The 21,431-nt window shown below is 45.2% G+C and overlaps 1 protein-coding gene across 4 annotated transcripts in view; it reads left to right on the top strand.

Moving 5' to 3' along the window:
* Window positions 1-20,921, top strand: part of tasorb (transcription activation suppressor b) — a 40,119-nt gene extending 19,198 nt beyond the window's left edge. Inside the window, exons 14-25 of one of the 4 annotated variants that reach the window (XM_084069607.1) lie at window positions 321-1,322; window positions 2,880-3,187; window positions 4,657-4,786; window positions 5,523-5,692; window positions 6,830-7,463; window positions 7,873-8,210; window positions 10,373-10,495; window positions 12,444-12,603; window positions 12,953-13,061; window positions 14,011-14,189; window positions 17,266-17,400; window positions 18,988-20,921. In XM_084069607.1, coding sequence (XP_083925733.1) covers window positions 321-1,322; window positions 2,880-3,187; window positions 4,657-4,786; window positions 5,523-5,692; window positions 6,830-7,463; window positions 7,873-8,210; window positions 10,373-10,495; window positions 12,444-12,603; window positions 12,953-13,061; window positions 14,011-14,189; window positions 17,266-17,400; window positions 18,988-20,369 — 4,670 coding nt within the window. In that variant the 3' untranslated portion in view covers window positions 20,370-20,921. Of the gene's footprint in view, window positions 1-320; window positions 1,323-2,876; window positions 3,188-4,656; window positions 4,787-5,522; window positions 5,693-6,829; window positions 7,464-7,872; window positions 8,211-10,372; window positions 10,496-12,443; window positions 12,604-12,952; window positions 13,062-14,010; window positions 14,190-17,265; window positions 17,401-18,987 lie in introns of all 4 variants that reach the window. The other 3 variants (XM_084069608.1, XM_084069606.1, XM_084069605.1) reach the window with 3 other exon arrangements.
* The last annotated feature ends 510 nt before the right edge of the window (window positions 20,922-21,431 follow it).

The following is a 21,431-nucleotide window of genomic DNA, read 5'->3' as shown; positions in this document are numbered from 1 at the left end:
TCAGATGCGCCTTATAGTGCGGAAAATACGGGTATATGACTTTATTTTCATTATTGGTTATGGTCATTGTCGGTAATTTGTTTGTAAACGTAACTCATTTGTCATATATATGTACAATTCTTGTTCACAAAGCGTAAAAGGTAAACAGAAATGCAATCTTTACAGTAGTTGTATGTTCCATTGTTCAATGCCAAAACTACAATTAAATCATCAATCACAATTATTTGTATGACAAATAAATCGTCAACCACATTGTCCCCATCATAACACGCCCTGTGCTGATGATGACGTGTGCCTGTCCCTCCCTGTCCCCCTCACAGCACCCAGAGTGTTTGAACCCGAGCCCCTGTCGGCGGAGCTCCAGCCCGCCCCGCAGCCGCACGTGGAGCCCTTCCTCCCGGCGCTCCACTACGCGCTGTACAAGCTGCGGCCCAACCCGGGCAAGGACCTGAGCGCCGGCGTGGAGCACCGGGCCCACGAGTACCTGACGCGGCTGGAGAGCGCCGCGGTGCGGCCCTTCATCGTGCCCGACTACAAGCAGAACCTGGACGAGCGGGGGAACAACTACCCGGCCCCCAGGGCCAAGCACAACATCGAGGGCCAGCTGCGCACGTACGTCCACAACCCCAGCAACTACACGTTTTCCCTGAACAAGGCCCGGGACATGATAGAGAAAATCCGGAACCCCGTGGTGCCCGTACCCGTGCCTGTGCACGCTGTGCCCGTGCAGCAGCACGTGGCCGCCGCCCCCCTGGGCGCCGGCGCCGCCCCGCTGCCCCCGGTGGAATACAGCCCCGTGTCGGACTGGGGCGGTTCGGACATGGGCTCGTCGGACAGGACGGCGGCTGAGAGGCCGCAACAACAACAACCGCAAGAGAGGCTTCTGCTGCCGCCGGAGCGGTCGTCTTCGGAGAGGCTGGTGCTCCCGGAGGGCGGCGGCGGAAGCGGCGGCGGCAGCGGCAGCAGGCGGAGCCGGTCGGGGGGGGTGTCCCATTCCAACGGGTCCCAGGCCGAGCCTCAGCCACCGAAGTCGCGGTCGTCGTCGCACGGCGGCGAGTACGGCGGGCCGACGACGACGGACAAGGACAAGTACGACAAGGACAAGATGAAAGAGCTGCTCAAGCTGATCCACCAGCATAAGAAGAACATCGGGGGCGAACCGGGACAAGAGCCCGGACAGGAGCGGAGGCCAGAGGACGGCGGCGGGGGGGGCTGGGACCCTCACAGTCTGAAGAGGAAGATGGAGAACCAGGACGACTGGGGGGCGCGCGCGAGCAAACACCCCCGCCTCAACCCCATGAGCAACGGAGAGCCCAGTAGAGGTGAGGAGTGCCCGGCGACATCTGTGTAACGTTAGAGTTATGTATGTGTGTGGATACCGGTGGTGGAAAAAAAGTACTCAAATGTTTTACTGAAGTCAGTGGTTTTAAACCTTTTTCATGCCAGGGACCCCTAAATTGATATGCATTGGGCCCGGACCACCATCTGAAAATGTTTTGTGCCAGGGACCCCCAGAAGCAAAGATTTGAGTTTAAAATGTTCTATTTGAAAAATGTATATATTCAAAGATTTGCACACATTTTCAAGATTTTTCAAAAATAGCAGATCTACAAGCTCATAGCGCGGCACTCGGCACAAACTAAGTGGTTAAAATGATTCTGAGGCTATGTTAACTAATTTAGCTGGGGACCCCCTGGTAGCCCCCCAAGGACCACTGTTGGTCCCCAGACCACTGGTTGAAAACTACTGACTTAAGTAAAAGTATCAATACTACAATGTACTAGAAATACTCTGTTACAAGACAAAACGCTAGTGGATTTCCAAATTCCTGTGTGCCAACGAAATAAAAGTATGTCTAACTCACCAGAGCACATGATTGCAGAGGTCCTTGAGCTGTGTTTTTAGAACAATATTAGTTCTACTAACTTGCCGTTTGCAAATGTCATGTTTTAACAGGCTTTTTGACTTGAGCTGGGACCTATAAACAACTCCTTGAATACCATATTACTGCATCATTCTGCCACATTCCTGGTCTGATCTCCACTGTGGGTGGAGAAACAAAATCCAGTATTTTATTTATGTATGTAGTTAACTCTATTCAATTAAAAAACGGGTCTCTATTAATCTCTATTAATGACTGGGGGCGTTGTTGAAACAAGCGATTAAAAGCCTCTCTTCTAGTACAGGCCTCTTTTTGTACAATAAAACATTGATATAATACAAGCCTTTTGTTTTCTCGAAAAGTAGAAATATAGGACTCTCTTATGTCTCCTTTTCAATAAAAACCTGGTACCCGCTACAGTTGAAACAAATAAAAGCCCGGGTCACTATTAGAGGATTTACGGTATTTATAAATAAATGCATTTGCAATCTTTGTTAACTAATTAAACCAGTGGTTTTCAACCTTTTTCGTGTCAAGGACCACCAAATTGACACATTTTAGCCCAGGAACCCCCATTTGAAAAGATATGCCAGGGACTCAACCATTTTAATTTCTTGGGGGTCCCAATCTACACTGTGTCATCATCATTAGTGTTCATGTAACTCTGGGAGTGTACAAATGGAACCAAATGGACCATTTGGTTCCATTTGTACACTCTCAGAGTTACAGACACACAAGGGTCAATTTGGTTTCTAACTATTAATTTGGCTGGGGACCCCCTGGAACCCCCTCAAGGACCACTGGTGGTCCCCGGACCACTAGTTGAGAACCACTGAATTAAACCATATCTATACATTTCTCTTAGCCAAAAATAGCCGATCTACAAGCTTGTAGATCTGCCCTTTTTTCCCAAACGTCCGCCCCCACCCGCGCAGAATAGGGTGACGCCAGTGTCACATGTGGTTAAAACTGCAAGCGTGTTTTCTTTGCTTAGAAGTCCAGACAGACGAAGCCGTGGACGAGGGCGGCCAGAACTTCAACCTGGCGTCGGTCATGGAGAGCATGGGCATCGACTACGACACGGACCTGAGGGCCCGCGGCAACGCCCAGAACTCCTCGGTGAACGAGACCCAGCGGCTGCTGAAGATCCTCCTGGCCACCCTCAACAAGGCCATGGGCGGCCCCGAAACCGGCAGCTACGGCGAGTCCTCCTCCTCGGCAGGCTCGGGGGGGAGGAGGGACCCCGACCCGGACCTCAGGAAACCCGAGGAGCTGCAGCCCGCTTTGCCCACCAACTACGTAGCGGTGAGAGAGAGAGCTGCTGCGGCACAATTATTATTATTTTTTTATATTTTATGAAATGGTTGTAATTTATTTTAACTTTTAACATTTTTTGTTGTTGTCTTGAGCTGTTTTCAGTGGTACTCAAAATTCTTTACTTAAGTAAAAGTATCAATACTGCGACATTACCAGAATTCTAAATTTACTTGATTCATTTACTTAAAGTATCAATAGTAAAAGTACTAAAATGTTTGAAAATAGCAGATCTACAAGCTCACAACGCGTCGCATCTGTAGATCGGCTATTTTCAAACAGCCTACATATAAAATAGGGCTAAAGTGGTTAATGTGTGTTTCATAATATCATAATTAATATCTGAAAAGTAACCAGTTATTAAAGTGTTCAAATGATTGTAGTGGAGTAAAAGTACAATATTTGACTCTGAGATGTAGTGGAGTAGAAGTAAAAGTACTGAAAATGGGAAATCCAACTCCAGTAAAGTAAAAAATCCTCAAAAGTTTACTTAAGTAAATGTACTTAGTTACTTTACACCACTGACTGTTTTGCTATGCCGATAATTCCCCCTCACTCATGCATTTTGACGATTCTCCTAAATCTGTTCCATTACTATTATATCCGACAATATCAATAGACATATCCTCGATCCAACGGATCAAACACTGTGTTGTTTGATAATGGAGCTGTCTCTTATGCGTTGGCAGCTTTCTTGTCAATCACAGTTTGAGCTGAAACTATGGCTCCAGGGAGAAGCAACTAGACGTTTGATTTATCCATTTGTCTAGCGCTACATGGTTTTGATGCAGATTTGACCTTGGATGTATTAATTTTGACGTGTGTTCGTGACCCCTTCACAAAACTAGTTACTGGTGGCACACATCCATGGGGGGGTCCCCAGCGAAACGAGTTAATGTAGCATCCAAATCAGTTTAACCCACTCGAACCCTTATTTATACACCATCTGTTTCCAAAATAGCCAAGCTGTGAGCTTGAAGACTGGCTATTTGGAATTATCCCTGTGTCCCTGGCACACACTATTTCCTAGGGGTGGAAAATATAATCGATTCAGCAATTAATCGCGATTCGGACAATTATGAATCGATTCACAAAAGTCAAAAATCGATTATTAAAAAATCATCATGTCGCTAATTGCACAGAGCAGCACCCATATTTCTTGTTGGTTTTCTGCAATTGTTGATGTTGGCAAATATAACATTCCAGTCGACAGTAACACATCTCTTCCATTAGTTTTTATTATCAATAAAAGATAATGGAAGTAAATTAATCACTAATCACAATTTAATTGAATCGTAGCCCTCGGAATCGAATTGAATCGTCAGATACATACCAATTTCCGCCCCTATTAAATCCAGATTGAGGTCCAAATACCTATCAGTAGTATTTTCCTTGACAAGAAAATGTTTGAGAAGCACTGCTGTAAAGTAATGAGTAACTGTGATACTTTGTGTTCACAGGAGGACATGGACTGTAGCCCTGCCAGTCCGTTTAGCCCAGGATCACCAGTAGAAAAGCCCCAGACCTCAGACAACCCAGCCTGGGCGATAGCCCTGGCGGGGTTGTCCAGGCTGGGCACCACCCACGAAGGTACTGCAAACTTAACTTGCACACTTCATTTACCTACTAGTCTGTTTTGTTTTTAGGTCTTTAACCCATTAAGACCAGGAACGCATCTGTGACATTTTAAGATTTCTTTGGCTATACAGCTTGTAGATCTGCAATTTTTCTTTTTTTAAATCTAGGAAAAGTTGTGCAGATCTTTGAATATATAGAAATGTTTGAAAGCGATTTTTTAAAACTTCGATCTGTGCTTCTAGGGGTCCTTGGAACAACATATTTTGAGATGGGGGGGGGGGGGGGGGGGGGGGGTGTCCACGGCCAAATACATATCATTTTGGGGGTCCTTGACATGGAAAAGTTGGAGCACCACTGATATAGCAACATACTGTTAGGATTTAGAAAACATTTTTAGATATGTATTTGGCCCGCGGACCCCCGTCTCAAAATGTTTTGTTACAGGGACCCCCCATGAAGCAAAGATTTGAGTTACAAATGTTCGCTTTAAAAATATATATTCATAGATATGCGCACATTTTCACGATTTTTCAAAAAATAGCAGATCTACAAGCTCATAGCGCGGCACTCGGTGCCGTGCTATGAGCTTGTATATCTGCTATTTTTGAATAGCCAAAGAAATCTTAAAACGACACGGATGCGTTCCCGGATTGAATGGGTTAAATTAAAGTTTTGACGCCGCATCATAAGGTTGATCAGGTATAAAATAACTAAGAATATCTGACAGACTTTTTCCCTCTCCCTCCAGAACCGGTGCAGATGGTGCCTGAGCCCGTAGCGAGTGTGGACGGCCACGGCGCCGAGCCCAAGCCGGCGCCCGTGACGGAGGTGAAGAAGGTGGCTCCTCCTCCTCCCGTGGCCGACGTGAAGAAGGTCACTCCCGTGGCGGAGGTGAAGACGATCGCTCCCGTGCCGGAGGTGCTAGGGCTTATTTTTCTTGACCGAATAATGTTCATAATGTAATTTAGGGGGCGGTGGTTCTCAAACTTGTTCATGTCAAGGGACCCCTAAATTGACACTAATTAGCCTGCGGACCCCCATTTGAAAATATATGCCAGGGACCCCCATAAGAGAAGATTTTTATGACCCTAGCAGTGATTTTCTCAACCATTTTAATTTCAGGGACCCCCCAGTTTGACATGCATTAGGCTACGGACCCCCGTTTAATGGCATTTCTATCGCTGGGACCCCAATTTATATTGTAAGATCAATGTTAATGTAACTCAGAGAGTGTACAAATGGAACCAAATGGACCCGTTCGGGTCCATTTGGTTCCATTTGTACACTCTCAGAGTTACAGACCCATAAGGGTCCATTTGCTTCCTAACTATCCATTATTTAGCCCCAAAAATATCTATGATAATATAATGATTAAAAATAAATTTAAATGCGTTATTTAAACAAACGCTAGATTCTTTGTTTACCTCAAAAAAAAATATATATATTTATCCCATTTCAATATCATTTATTTCCATTCATAGTAGTATTTCGATAGTAGACTATTTTGTTTTTATATTATTAGTTTTAGACTGATGCTAGATTCTTGGTTTACCTGGGATTCTAGTTTCTTGAGACGCCACACTGTCTCTCAGCATTATTCTACGTACGTGACTGCCTTGCTTTATTGCAGGGGTCTTCAACGTTTTCAGGCCAAGGACCCCCTAGCCGAGAGAGAGATGAAACAGGGACCCCCTCTATATTGTATAACATTGTGTTTCAGACAAACTTTTTCTGCTCTTTTTTACCCCTCTACACCTATACCTCTTTGACAAAAATAGCCGATCTACAAGCTCACAACGCTTCGTGCTGCGAGGCGTTGTGAGCTTGTAGATCTGCTATTTTCGGCTAATGTTCCCCTCAGAAAAGGAATTCTAGGGTTCAAGTGGTTAATGTAAAAAAAAACGAAATCCTATCACACAAAGATTTGGCGGACCCCCTGTAGTAACTCTGAGGACCCCCTAGGGGTCCTGGACCCCCTGTTGAAGACCCCTGCTTTATTGTAAGTCGCTCTGGACAATAAGAGCATCTGCTAAACGCCTACATTTGTAATTGCAGGTGAAGAAGTTCGCTCCCGTAGCGGAAGTGAAGAAGGCAACTCCCGAGGCGGTGGAGGTGAAGAAGGCAGCTCCCGCCACCGCGGCGGCGGAGGTCAAGAAGGCAACAGCTCCCGCGTCCGTGGCGGAGGCGAAGAAGCCCGCATCGCCACCCCCACCCACCAGGATAATAAGCATGGTGGAGGAACCCCCCCAGCGGCCCTCCATCAGCCTGGACACCATCCTCAACCAGGAGGTGTACAGCCTCACCTCCGACATCCGGAACCTCATGCAGAACCAGCACATCTACTACACTTCCCAGCTGCCCCAGCGGCTCCCCCCGCAGCGCCACTCCTGGATCCCCAACCGCTCCTTCTCGGGCTTCGTGGTCCCGTACGTCACCTCGGTGCCCGTGCACGGGCACGTCAACGCGCTGTGCGAGAAGATGGGCAAACTGATACCGCCTCCTCCCACTCCTCCCCCTCCTCTTGCTGCCGCCGCCGCTGCTCCTGAGGTCACGCCTCCACCTTCCCACACGCCGGGCTCTGACCTCCATACGCCGCCAAACCCAACCGTCGCCGCCGGCACCGCAACGCCCAAGACCAAAGCAGAACCCTCTCATCAGTCCAAAAGCGCTTCCTCTTCATCGTCTCACGGTAGGCCTGTCACAATTAATACGTAATTGTCTAATCGCAATTAATTTATACAATCGTAATTATTTTTGTATAATTGTCATATTCAATTCCATGTTAAAAAATGTCTTTTTTTTTTTTTTTTAATAAAAAATAGTGGAAATAGCCGATCTATAAGCAGCTTATAGATCTGCTATTTCCACTATTTTTGATTTTTAATGTATACTTATTTTATTTTAAGTATAGATTAATTAAATATGTGTTTTTTTGTCATAGCTGCTCTGTGCAACTTTTGTATACGAAAGCTAAAAGCCAAACAGAAATGTAACTTTTTATTCATCATGTTCCATTCATTTTCAATGACAGAAACACAATTCAATCGTTAATTGCAATTATTTGAGTGATTAATTCTTTAAATTTGTAATCGTGACAGCCCTGTCTCACGGCCGTAAAACGGGCCGGTCCTCCTCCTCGGGGAAGGCGAAAGGAGGAGAGGCCGGAGGCCAGACGGGGGAGGCCGGCGTGTCGGAGATCTACTCACCGTCCCGCGTCACCCCCAACTCCCCGGAGCATCAGAGCGCCGGGGGCCTCGCCCCCCCCGCCCCGCCCGGCTCCACCCTGCTCGCCAACAGCCTGATCGGGCAGCTGAAGCCCGAGGTGTTCAGCAGCCTGGTGGAGATCTTCAAGGACGTCACCAAGAACACGGTCAAGTTCTACATCCACGCGGAGGAGGAGAGCAACGGCAGCAGCTCCATCTGCACAGAGATCCAGGTACGGGGGGGGGGGGGGGGGCGCCATTGTTATAATATGCAGGTCTCGAAACGTTGTAAAGGTGGAAGTTAAGTTATTGCCAGTATATGGGAACGTGTGACATTTAGAATTTAGTGCAGGGTAGCCACCACCTCGGAGTCTAGGAGTTTGAATCCAGTGCGTTCGTCTTGGCTGAGCGCCAGTGTTGATTTCGTCGACTAAAACTATGACGAAAACGTTTGTCGACTACCTTTTGTCACTGCCGAAAACTAAATAAAAACTAAGCTATGATGACTAAAACTATGACTAAATATAGACAATTTAATCAACAAATAAAAACTAGACTAAAATGTTAGTGAGGGACTAGTGGAGAAGAGATCCAGTAGAACTAAAAGACAAGTCATTTTATGTTTGGTTGCGCTCGGGTGTTGCGCTCTGAAAATAGCAAGATCTACAAATTCACAACGCGTCGCCGCGTTGTGAACTTGTAGATCGGCTATTTTCAGCATGCAACCAAGTGTAAAATCAGTCATCATGACGCCATCAAGGCACCACATACATTTTAGTGGACTACTGTAAATCAACTGTAGATTTAGTCGACTATAATCTTATGATATTTAGTCGACTAAAAAAATAGACTTTGTTTCAAAAGACTATGACTAAAACTAGATCAAAATTTACTGTCAAAATCAACACTGCTGAGCTGGGCGGGTGATTCAGACTCTACTGTAGAGTGTATTTTATGTTGTGTGAGTGTTTGAGAATCCCTCAGGTCAACAGTTCTTTTGTTAGAGGATCAGCATGTTGAGCAGCTTGAGTTTAATGAAATGTGTTGGAAATATGTTATTTAATCCTGATCCACTCTTAAATTACTCAGTATCTTTTAAAAGTCTGTTGTCATTTTGCCTCGTCGTAATATTTGTTTTAATGTGGAGTGAATGTAAAAGGGTATGAAATGTAGAAATTGGAATGTACAGTATAATATATATATAGTACTAAAAGCCCTTATTGGACAAGCTGGAGCACTATAATGTTCTTTATTGTCAGTGATCATGGCACGTTGTTTTTTACTCTCTGCAGTTCCTCTGTACTAGAGAGTGTAAAGAGTCTACGGTCGCAAATCTCATGTGCCGCCACTGTTTTATTGCAATCGGGACAGTCCTGCACAGTTGTCACAGATAATAAATTGTCCTACCCGTACTGCAGTAAAAATAAAAAAAGTTAACAAGGGCAGCGTGATCGACCGCCCTCCGCTTTTTACAGTATATCTTCCCACTGCTGAACTCTTCCAATGTGTAAACACTACTACAGTATGTTTAGAAAAGAGAGAGGGAGAAACGTTTATTTCTAAGGTTACTAAACCGCTTTGAACATGGCAGCCTTGTTTTGGGCACGTCGTTATAGCAGTGTTGATTTTGTCGACTAAAACTACGACTGATAAACTAAATAAAAACTAAGCTACGATGACTAAAACTAAGACTAAATATATTGACAATTTCGTCAACAAATAAAAACTAGACTAAAATGTTAGTGAGGGACTAGTGGAGAAGAGATCCAGTAGAACTAAAAGACAAGTCATTTTATGTTAGGTTGCGCTCGGAAAATAGCAGATCTACAAGCTCACAACGCGTCGCAGCGCGACGCGTTGTGGGCTTGTAGATCGGCTATTTTCAGCATGCAACAGAGTGTAAAATCAGCCATTACGACACCATCAAGGCACCGCCACAATACATTTTAGTCGACTAAATCAATTGTAGATTTAGTCGACTATAATCTTATGATATTTAGTCGACTGAAACTAGACAAAAACTAAAACATTTCACGTGACTAAAATATGACTAAAACTAAATAAAATGTGCTGTTTAATCAACACTGCGTTATAGATTTAACATTTTAAACAGTTTTGAGACTTTTGCGGTAATGGCATTTCTACAAGCTGTGTGCGACGCGTTGTGAGGCTGAGATACTCTGCTACGCTTGCAGAAAGAAAATAACATCCATATTTAATTTTTATATTAATAATAAATCCCACATAAGGCGTAGGAGGTAACTCCTGTCAAGTGTGGTGGCTGCGATGCTTTATCGCGTAAAGGCATATTTAATAAATACTTGATATTTCAAAAACGTAAGTGAATAGGACTTTAAATGGCTAAGCTTGTCCCTCTTTCATCCCCCATTTGCAGGAGTACCTGCAGAGTCTGGGCAACAGGGAGTGCGTGCCTCAGGCCTTCCTGGAGAACAGCGGCAGTTTGGATAAGCTCCTAATCATCATCCAGAACGAGGACATCGCGGCGCACGTCCACAAGGTACAGCCTAGTGTTGATTTTGACAGCAGATTTTGATTCAGTTTTAGTCATAGTCTTTGGAATAAAATTCCATTTAGTTTTAGTCATATTTCAGTCATCTGAAGTGTTTCAGTTTTTGTCTAGTTTTAGTCGACTACTGGTAAATATCATACGATTTTAGTCGACTGAATCTACAGTTGATTTAGTCGACTAAAATGTATTTTGGCGGTGCCTCGATGGCGTCATAATGGCTGATTTTACACTTTGTAGCATGCTGAAAATAGCCGATCTACAAGCTCACAACGCGTCGCAGCGCGTCGCGTTGTGAGCTTGTAGATCTGCTATTTTCTGCTATTTTCCAAACATAAAATAGACTTGTCTTTTAGTTCTACTGGATCTCTTCTCCACTCGTCCCTCACTAACATTTTAGTCTGGTTTTTATTTGTTGACGAAATTGTCAATATATTTAGTTTTAGTCATCGTAGCTTAGTTTTTATTTCGTTTTTATTCAGTTTTCGTCAGTAAAAAGAGGTAGTCGACGAAATCAACACTGGTACAGCCCTAGTCTGGGAGTCTTCGGCTTGGATCCTGGACAACAGGATCCACTGAGTTCTGATTCAAATCAACAGCCAATGAAGAAAAGGGGGCGGGATCCACATGCAGTGGGTGTTGCATCTAAATAGGATCGACGGGAAGCAATTTCCCCTTGAGAAATTTCGGCCGCCATTGTTGTGTACTGCTGTTTGCCTCTCGTCTGACTTTTTAGACGAGTTGCACAGCTCTCAGACCGGTGAGAGGCGTGTCCGCTCAGATTCTGAGCGTAAGTTACATCCCGCCCACAAATACCAGGGCTCTGGCCCAGAAGTTCCTCGCCAGAGCTGGCGAAAACTTCTGGGAACTCAGATTAGTACAGCCCTAATCATCATCAGCAGCATCAGCATCTGATTCACTAGCCGCCTCCTCCTCTTCCAACTGACCAACAACTGGTCATTGTCACACCTCCAGTCTCTAGAGCGCAGATGACTCGCATAATACAGTGCGGTGCACAGTGTTGTTGACAGCTGGGCCGTCAACATCACTGCATCCAGAGATCACACACAAATAATGGAATCTTAATGGGGTTTTCGTGTTGAACATGATTTGTTATGGTTTCAACCAGCTGTTGAATAAAAAGAAAATCGTTAGGTTCATTTATGAGGTTATTTATGTAATACATTAGCTGTGTGTGGCAGTTTGTTTGTGGCCTCTGGAATCAGATTTTGTGTGACATGCACTATTTGTAAAAATAAATACATGTTTATAATAACTAGACCAGGAGACCTGGTTCTGCCAGACCCAGAATAAGTACTTTATAAGATCAGAGCACTACGTCACGGCTAAGCCGGACTTCACATGACGTGTCAGCCTGTGTCCCTTCTATGCCCTTCTATGCCCATGTATGGGGACAAACTTTTTTGGCTGGGGCTGGAGGACAAAGGGACCATGCCCATGTATGGGGACAGACTTTGGGGACAGATGTTTTTGGGCTGGGGCCGGACCACAAAGTGACCATGCCCATGTATGGAGAAAACAGATACAAAGCCTCATGTAAGCCCGACCCCTTGGGTCTGGCAAATAATAATATCCTGCTATAATTCTACAAACCTCTGTAGTGGTGAGCCCAAAATCTGTTCTGCCCGGGTTCTCCTCAGTGGCTGGAGCAATTGATCTGAATTAGCACACAGACATCGACCATTACCATGTGCACGGAGCAGCGAAGCCCGTTTTTCGATTTCCCCAACTGTCAGCTATTTATTAGCGTTTTTTTTTGTAAAAGAATGTCACCATGTTTACTGCTGCCCAGCTGTGGGATGATGGCCCCGCGAGCTATGGGATTTAATGGCTCCCGGATTTCCAGATCATGTGTGCATATCCCCCCCCCACGGGTATGGACTAGTAATAATAATAATCAAATGTGTTTTCCTGTCAGATCCCAGCCCTGGTGTCTCTAAAGAAGTTGTCCTCTGTGAGTTTTGCGGGAGTGGACTCCCTGGACGACGTGAAGAACCACACCTACAACGAGCTGTTTGTGTCGGGTGGCTTCATCGTGTCCGATGAGTTCGTCCTCAACCCGGACCTCATCTCACAGGGTGAGCCGAGCCCCCTCCTCGTCTGTCCCATGCACCACAGCTCACTGAATACCTGATCGGAGAGGCCATTATTTGACTTTTATGGCGACATGGATATAATATCTGCAATTATGCAGCCGATGTGTCCCGAGTTTATTTTTTACCACTTTCAACCTGTTGTTCCTATTTTGGGCATATGTTTTCAAATGTTTTAAAATCGGTGGTCTAGGACTCTCCAAAATCGGGATCGGCATCAGACTCAAATCAGTTGAACTGTATACGGTACCTATAATAGATGCATCCTTAGTATGTGTCCCACCAATAATGGAATAGCTAACAGAGCATGCGTTTTGTTGTTTGTTGTTTTCAGAACGGTTACAGGGTCTGCTGAGGTTCTTGGAGGACCAGTGCACCCCGGAGCACCCCTGGCAGTGGAAGGTGCACTGCAAGTCCCAGAAGAAGCTCAAAGAGCTCGCCAGGTCAGTGCCCGACCCGTCGCTTGGCGTGCTTCCAGTAAGAGTTCACAGTAAAAATCCCGAGTGTCAATTTAACTCGGGGAGAGTGCTCAAATGCAACCAAATCCATTTGGTTCTCTGCGTTACAAATGATTAGCTCTGTGTTACAAATGATTAAAAGGTTCCGTTTGGAGTTTACAAATGGATAAATGAACCCTGATGATTTTACTGTGTGGTGGTTGAGGCCCAGAATAGCTCAGATTGTGGTGGTAAAGAGGAATTAAAGCTGTGATTCAAACATTTTCTGGTCAATCCACAGCCACATTAATCCACAGCCACATAAATGTAATATGTGACTGTGGATAGACCCTAATCTGAAAATATTTAGCCAGGAACTTCAAAAATGTGAAAATGTTCTCGAGAGAACGAGGTGTTGTGAGCCAATGTATATAGGGTTAAAGTGGTTAAACTGATTTTTATGCTGTATTCACTATTTCTGCTCGGGACCCCCTGGAACCCCTGAAGGACACCTGGGGGTCCCTGGATCCCACTTGGGAGAACTCCTTAACCCATTGAGACCTGAAGCCGATTCTACATGTCTCCTAAATTCCAACAGTTTTCTGAAAAACCTATGTTTCTATATCAGTGATGCTCAATCTCTTTCATGTCAAGGACCCCCAAAATTATATGTATTTGGCCCCGGACCCCCATCAAAATATGTTGTTCCAGGGACCCCCCAGAAGCAATGATTTGAGTTAAAAATGTTCGCTTTAAAAATATATATATATTCAAAGATTTGCACACATTTTCACGATTTTTCAAAAATAGCAGATCTACAAGCTCGTAAGCTTGTAGATCTGCTATTTTTGAATAGCCAAAGTGTAAAATAATGCTTTTTAGCTCAAATCTAAGTTCCCGGTCTTAATGGGTTAATTAGAGTACATGTTTGTAACTCCCTCGTGTCACGCCGCAGGTTGAATTCCAACGCCATGGGTCTGCTGAATCTCCTCACGGTCTACCAGAAGAAGCACCTGGTGGAGTTCCTGCCTTATCATGAGTGTGACACCCAGTCCCGCCAGGCCCCCGACCTCGACTGTCTGATCAAGCTCCAAGCACAGCACACCCAGCAGCGGCACCTCATCTTCCTCACAGGTATACTGTCTTCATCGTCAGTATCGTAAAGCAACTAAGCACATTTACTCACGTAGTGCAGTGGTTCTCAAACTTTTTCATGTCAAGGACCCCCAAATGGATGCTTATTAGCCCGCGGACCCCCATTTGAAAAGATACATTTTAAGGACCCCCAGTTTGACATGCATTAGGGCTACGGACCCCCATTTAATGGCATTTCTATCTCTGGGACCCCAATTCATGTTGTAAAATCAGTCCATTTGGTTCCATTTGTACACTCTCAGAGTTACAGACCCATAAGGGTCCATTTGGTTCCTATCCATCATTTAGCTGGGGACCCCCTGGAACCCCCTCAAGTACCCCTGGGGGTCCCCGGACCCCACTTTGAGAACCAATGACGTAGTGTACTTAAATACTGTTTTGAAGTCCTTTTACTCAACTCCATTTTCAATGCTTTTAGTTCTACATCCTAGAGGAAAATAGTCTACTTTTCACTGCACTACAATTACTTGAAAACTTAAGTTACTAGTTAATTTGCAGATTTATACTAAACATACATGAGCCAATCGAGCGCTATTTTATAAGCACTTCTCGATTATTTGAGAATTATAAATGGCTAAATCACTAAAATGATGGATAGTTGTAGGCCTAATAGTCACCGGTCTCTATTTGAGCGACGTGTTCAGAGACCAGCTTGCGATTCTGTTGTATGTCTGGACACATGTCCAGTGATGTTGCTAGGTTTTCAATGTAATGGGTCCTGGGATGCAAGGGTGGTCTTTTAGATGGGTCCCAGGGACATTTTATGGGTCCCCAATTACACGTCCCCCCCCCTATCGTTTTCTTTGATCTCCAATCTCCATATCTTCTATGCGTGTGTGACTGTGTACATTATATCCTGATGCAGTGGATCTCAACCTTTTCAGGCAGCGACCCCCCAAAATAATCATATTTTAACTGGGGACCCCCCCACCCTGAGGAATTAGGAGTTGAGGCACTTAATTTAGTTTGATTCAGTTCCACAGATACATATTGTGAAAATAGCAGATCTAGATCAGTGCGACCCGTTCCTGCTTTTCAAGACCGATACCGATATATATACATATATTAAAAAATCATAAATATATTTTTTCAAATGTATATGATTCTGTAGTATTAGCACACCTTATGGTAAGAAATACTAGTAGTGGGCAACAGGTGGATTTAACATACCTTTGACCAATAGAATACATTTAATCATAGAACCTTTTAATCATTATTATTATTTTATTTTGTATTATTTATGAATGTAGAATTTATTTTTTACTATTTATTGTGTAGACTGAAAACACTGGCTTACAGTGGAAGTATTGGCAAATAAAGAAATAGGAATTCAAGAAATAATGAAGACAAATACTGACAATGCCTATGAACATTGGCTTGCAGTTATTGCACATAGTCAACATGCAATAATACTATTAGGCTTGTCATTGAGAAAGGAAAATAAAGTTGTCTTTTTGAGGAGAAGTGGAACCTTAAGTCACTTTAAGTTTAGCATGAGGGAGAGGGTCTACCCTCTTCAGGGAATTAATTGTTATGATATCTCTAAGCTACAGAAAACATCCAGTTGCCTATTAAACATACACAAGACACAGACGATAGACAACCGGTTACTTACAGCTGCCATTAATTAGTGCTTTTGTTTGCCTTTGTGGTCAAATCAGGGTCAAATGCATAGGATCAACGAGCCATCGTTAACCTGCTAATGTTACACAGCTGATTGGCAACATGCGTTAATCCACCACTCACTCTGATCTCCAAGCAAGTGGGAGAACACTCTAAAATCGGGGATTTTACTTTGGCTGGTCAATTTAAGATGACAACAGCAACAAAGATTAGTAGTAGACCTGTATGTATGATGATCAGTTATTATTCCAGACAGTGGTCTATCCAAGACGTTTTAACACGTTTAAGAGCAGGTCCTCATGCCGTCTCTCTCTCTCTCTCTGTGTGTGTAGCGTAGACTAACAGCGAGGGGCTGTGCTGCTGCTTCTGCCACACAACGCCGTTTAACCGAGTTATACTTCTCCAGTACAACGGTGTCTAACCGGAGAGTTATACTTCTCCACCAACGGTGCCTAACCGAGAGAGTCCATGTAGATCACAGCTGACAAATATTATATATTATCGGAGCTAATCGGAGCTGCGTCCCATGGACGCACTAGAGTTGTCATGAATGCGTCCTTTCGCAATATGGTGCGTCAGCGACGCAGGACGCAGGCCTACGAGCATCTCTGCATGTCTTGCACATGTTTCCATCAGTGTAAAGCATGCATTGAGAAATTCTTTGACACTGCATTGATTGATGATTGAATACTTTATTAGTCAAACATGTAAACATCACACGGTACAGTCAGACATTAAGGTTAAAAGGATAACACAAAAAAAGTCCTGGGGACTCGTTTCCATTGTGGTCCTATGTATTCAATTCATCAACATAGCATACAAAATAACATAACAATACATTCCATCAACAAATATAAAACAATATCTGTACAAAGGAGAAAAGAGAAGAATGGTGGCAGTGAATGTCACCTCCTTTTCTATGGGAAGATTTAGTTGACCTCCCCTTGTGGTCTCCTGATAGATGGATTTTCATGTTTAATCCATGTTTGTTCTATAGATGGGTGGTACCAGATCGTTGTCGTTCCCTCTAGTATTGTGGGTGTGGGTGTCTCTTACTTTGGAAAAGTAGTTAGTCAGCTATGAGAGTATTGAGGGCATTGCCCTTTTGCCCCCTCTTCAAAACCAATCCCATTTTTAATTGCTTTACCCTGTCTTCTACCCTGAGCCATCCCAGGCTAGCAAAATGTGTTGGAATTAGGTGGGTCATGGGCTTTAGGCCGAGAAGTAGTCGAATCAGTTTGTTTTGGGAGGTCTAAAGCTTAGTTTTTGGAGAACCAAGAAGTGCAACCATAGTCAAAGTGGCATTGAATGAGGACTCCGGCAAGAGTCTTGAATCAAAGGCTTTACTTGTGTGTCGACTCTTGCCCTTGACTCAATTGCAGTATCTTGTGCTCATCTCTCTCTTCCTCCTCGCTTGCTTTTTTTTTTCCAGAGAGGCCATTTGAGATGTTCCTCCAGTACTCCAGAAATGGAATAGTGATAGCGAGCATCGATGACATCATGACCAGTTTCCACAGCCTGATTGGCTCCATCGATCAGAATGAGCTGCCGACTCCGCCCTCTACAGGTGGGTAATGGTAAACAGGAACCCACAGTAACTGGATTTGAACACTGAATGCGTTTGTTATTGAGGGTTATATAATCATTTAACTGAATACTTAAGACTTTCATTGCGTTCAGTTGATTTTACAAGGTAAAAAGGTTAGTGCTCCAAACTCAAGGCTTACCAAAGACACTGGCAACAAAGACATTTTTGGATTTACAAATATATATATATATATATTTTTTAATTTACAAAGTGAAAAAAGTGACACAAGGAGCAGACGTTTCGGTCCGCAGACCATCATTAACTCATTCAGTGCCAGACTTATTTCTGGCTGTGTTTGCCCAGTGCCAGAGATTTTCGTTTTTTATACCTTTTTCAACTGGTCACATAAAATGTATATCCGTTATGATCGCTTGTCTGACCTTGTGTAAACTCACCCCGGTATCAGTGTGCGACTGAGAGAGGAAAAAAAAATCCAACCGCGATGGCCCCTTCTCTTACAGCAGCATGAAAATATACCATCTTTAGCCAAAATGCACGCTTTTACTTACCTTTTCAACTGACCACAGATTTTTTTTAATCCATTTATTATCGCTCATCTGGCCGTTGGTAAACACACCCGGTATCCGTGTGCTTCGCCCAGAGAACAAACATTACAGCCACAACGTTCCCTTCTCTTCCAGCAGCACGTTTGAAAATAACATTTCTTGCAAAATCCAATTCAGGGCAACAAAAAAAGGCAACTCAAGATTGCCTTTCCATGTAAAACCTAAACAGGAAGTGGACGGAGGGGGAAATCTTTGGATGACGTTGTTTCCGGATCCTTGTGAGTTGAAAGTGAAAGTGATCACTCGGGTGACAGAGAACAGCACGATCTTTTTATAAAACCACTATAAGACAAAACACACGTCATTGGCGCGGAGGGCCTTTGGGGAAAAAAACTTGTGAAGCACGTCATTGGCACTGGATGAGTTAACACTGAGTAAAGGTGATTCACTTGGTTTAAACATCCAATGAACGAAGATGGCCTTTGTGCAATGAATTCCATCACAAATTAATTTGTATTTATTTGTAGACCACATCTTCAACCCATTAAGACCTGGAACGCATCTGTGTCACTTTTTGATTTGAGCTAAAAAGCATTATTTTACACTTTTGGCTATTCAAAAATAGCAGATCTACAAGCTCATAGCGCGGCACCGAGTGCCGCGCTACGAGCTTGTAGATCTGCTATTTTTGAAAAATCGTGAAAACGTGTGTAAATCTTTTAATATATATTGTTTAAAGCGAACATTTTTTTAACTCTATTCTTTGCTTCTGGGGGGTCCCTGGAACAAAAGATTTTGAGATGGGGGTCGGCGGCCAAATACATATAATTTTATGGGGGTCCTTGACATGAAAAAGTTTGAGCACCACTCAAGTTTTTTCAGAAAACTTGTTGGGATTTACAAGACATTTGTAGAATCGGCTTCAGGTCTTAATGGGTTTAACCTTGGTAAGAAAAGTACAGCAATATAAATATGGTTATTATTGCAGATTTTGTTTTTAGTTCTGGCTCTTTGAACGTGTTAAATGCATGTGTGATAAACGTGTCTCTCTCTCCCTCAGTAGTGAACGACGAGTGCGTGGAGGCGGAGGACATGTCACTGGACTCTGACGACGGCGGCGAGCCCTCGGCCCCCATAGCCGAGCCGTCCGAGCAGAACCCGCCGGCACCCGCCGCCGCCGCCGCAGCGGAGAAGCCCCCGCAGCCCCCGCCGCCGGAGACCGAGGAGTTCCGCCCCCCGCTCCCGGACCAGCAGCAGCAGCAGCAGACCACCCCCGGCAGCAGCACCCCGAGCCTGTCTACCGCCCTCAGCACGGCGCTCTCTCAGTTCAGCGCCACCAACCCGCTGGCCTCGGTGGCCTCCTCCTCCGACGTCGGTGGCAGCATGTCGCCGGGGGGCTTCGCCGTCAACCCCCACCAGAGCTTCCTGTGTCCCACGGCTTCGTGGGCGTCCTACACGGCCGCCACCGCTTTCACCGCCTCTCCGGCCTACCCCGCTTCGCCCTGCAGCGTCACCCAGGAACAGGAGTACCGGTTACCCCCGGCCTGCGCAACAACCATCCCCCCGGCTCCCACGCTCCTGACCGCGGCCCCCTCCTCTCTCCTGTCGTCGGTACTAACGCCGGCCCCCTCTCTCCTAACGCCGGCCCCCTCGCTTCTAACCGCCGCCCCCAGTCTCCTAAGCACCGCAGGACCCCTGGCCAACATGGCCTCTCTCCCCATGGAGGTCAAACCTCCCCCCCCGCCTCACCTCATGATGCTGGGTCACATGTACGGCTCCGACCCCTCGGGGGGAGTCGTCGGTGCTTTTTCCACGAACAGCGGCGGCGGCGGGACCCCCACCCAGCCGGGAGACAGGACGCACGGTGGACCCCCCGGGGAGGCTGCGTGGGGGGCGGCGGCGGGGGGGGCAGGCGCTTGTGACACTTCCACAATGCAGGGAGTGGTGGGGGCCCTTCTTAATCCTGGTGCAGTGGCCCATAGTGGGCTCATCCAGGCCGGGGGGGGGGAGAGGGAGTGGTCCGAAACCGTCGGCGGCAGCAACACCCCTGGTAGCCAGGGAGCCAGGACTCCAGTGGACTGTTCTGACAGCCTTGGAGCCTGTGTGGGTATCCCCACAGCAGCCACCAGGGGGGGCGGGGGCTCGTCGGGGGTCAGACCTAAGCTGCCCACGCACCCCGCGCTCCACGGCGGGCCCTACGGTTGTATAGGTGCTATTCCCGGACACATGGACCACGGGGCTCTGCGCGGGGCGATGGGTCCCGGTTCGTTAGGGGGCTACCGAGGAGGGAGAGGGGTCCCCCCGCCGCCCCCGGGAGCGCAACAGTGGCCCAGGCCAGGACTAGGGGAAGGGCCCGGGGGCGGACCCTGCTCCTGGGGCTATCCAATGGGAAGGGGACGGGGACAGGATTACTACACATACTCTCACAATTACACCCCCTGAAAAACAAGACAATCATGGTGACCTAAAAAAAAAGGGGGGGAACACGCCATACTCCAGAGACTTATTAGTGCTGGCTGAATGTATATAATTACTTGTCATAAAAACACATTGATTTAAAAAACAACAAAACAAACAAACAAAAGAAAGAAGGATCCTGGTTTTTCTACATTAATAAGAACTGATACAGGCAGTGCCGAGTGTCCTACTGTCGTGTATACTGTATTATTGTACGCTCTTTCCATGTGAGCCGTTTTAGACCCTGTCCAAACCACTATATTTATATTTGCCAAGAAACGCAATGGCCTTCCAGCTTCTCTCGGATTTGTCATGTAATTTCTGTTTGTCCCCGATTTTTGGAAAATGGTTTGTGAACAAGGGGCGAAGGCTGATATTTTTTTAAGGAATGACACTTTTGCTGTTGGGTTTTTTTTCTTTTTTTTTTTACATCCTTGGTTCAAAAAGTCTAATCAAAAATAAAACATGTTTCAGACCTTGTGTGTGTGCAATGGTTTTGATGACGGTGTCAAAAGAGCCATTAAAATAATAAACCACTCCTGTCTTTTATGTCCTCTCTCACTCATATCCCGGTTATTTTTTTTGCTGTCACCTTTTATTTAATGACACCTAAAGGTGAAACTGTGTCAGCCATTATAAATCTCAGAGCAAAGAGAAAATGACAGTTGATGAGTCAGGGAGAAGTGCGATGGAAGTTAGAAGAATGAGAGCATGGCGTTACTATTTGTGGCGTGGACTTATTAAAGGATTAAAGTGAGGCATGTGATATTGTTTTAATAACTTTTTTTATTTTGTGAAAGTTAAAAGAGTAGTTCAACCAAAAGAATACTTCATTTTCTATCAATTACACACACCATGAAGCCTGTTTTTGTCGCATTCCCAAGGCAGTAATTTGATGACAGGCAGAAAGATGCTAATGTCTCCGGTAGGAGACTTCACCGGTCATTAAATTGTTGGCTCAGGAATGCAACCAACAAAAAAAATCTCCAGGAATTTAAGGCTTCATGGCGTGTGTAATTGATAGGAAATAAGTCTTTTTTTTTTTTG

Source organism: Gymnoscopelus microlampas (assembly GCF_963454915.1).
Source record: "Gymnoscopelus microlampas genome assembly, chromosome: 10".
Lineage (NCBI taxonomy): Eukaryota > Metazoa > Chordata > Actinopteri > Myctophiformes > Myctophidae > Gymnoscopelus > Gymnoscopelus microlampas.
This window is presented reverse-complemented; position numbering and strand designations above follow the sequence as displayed.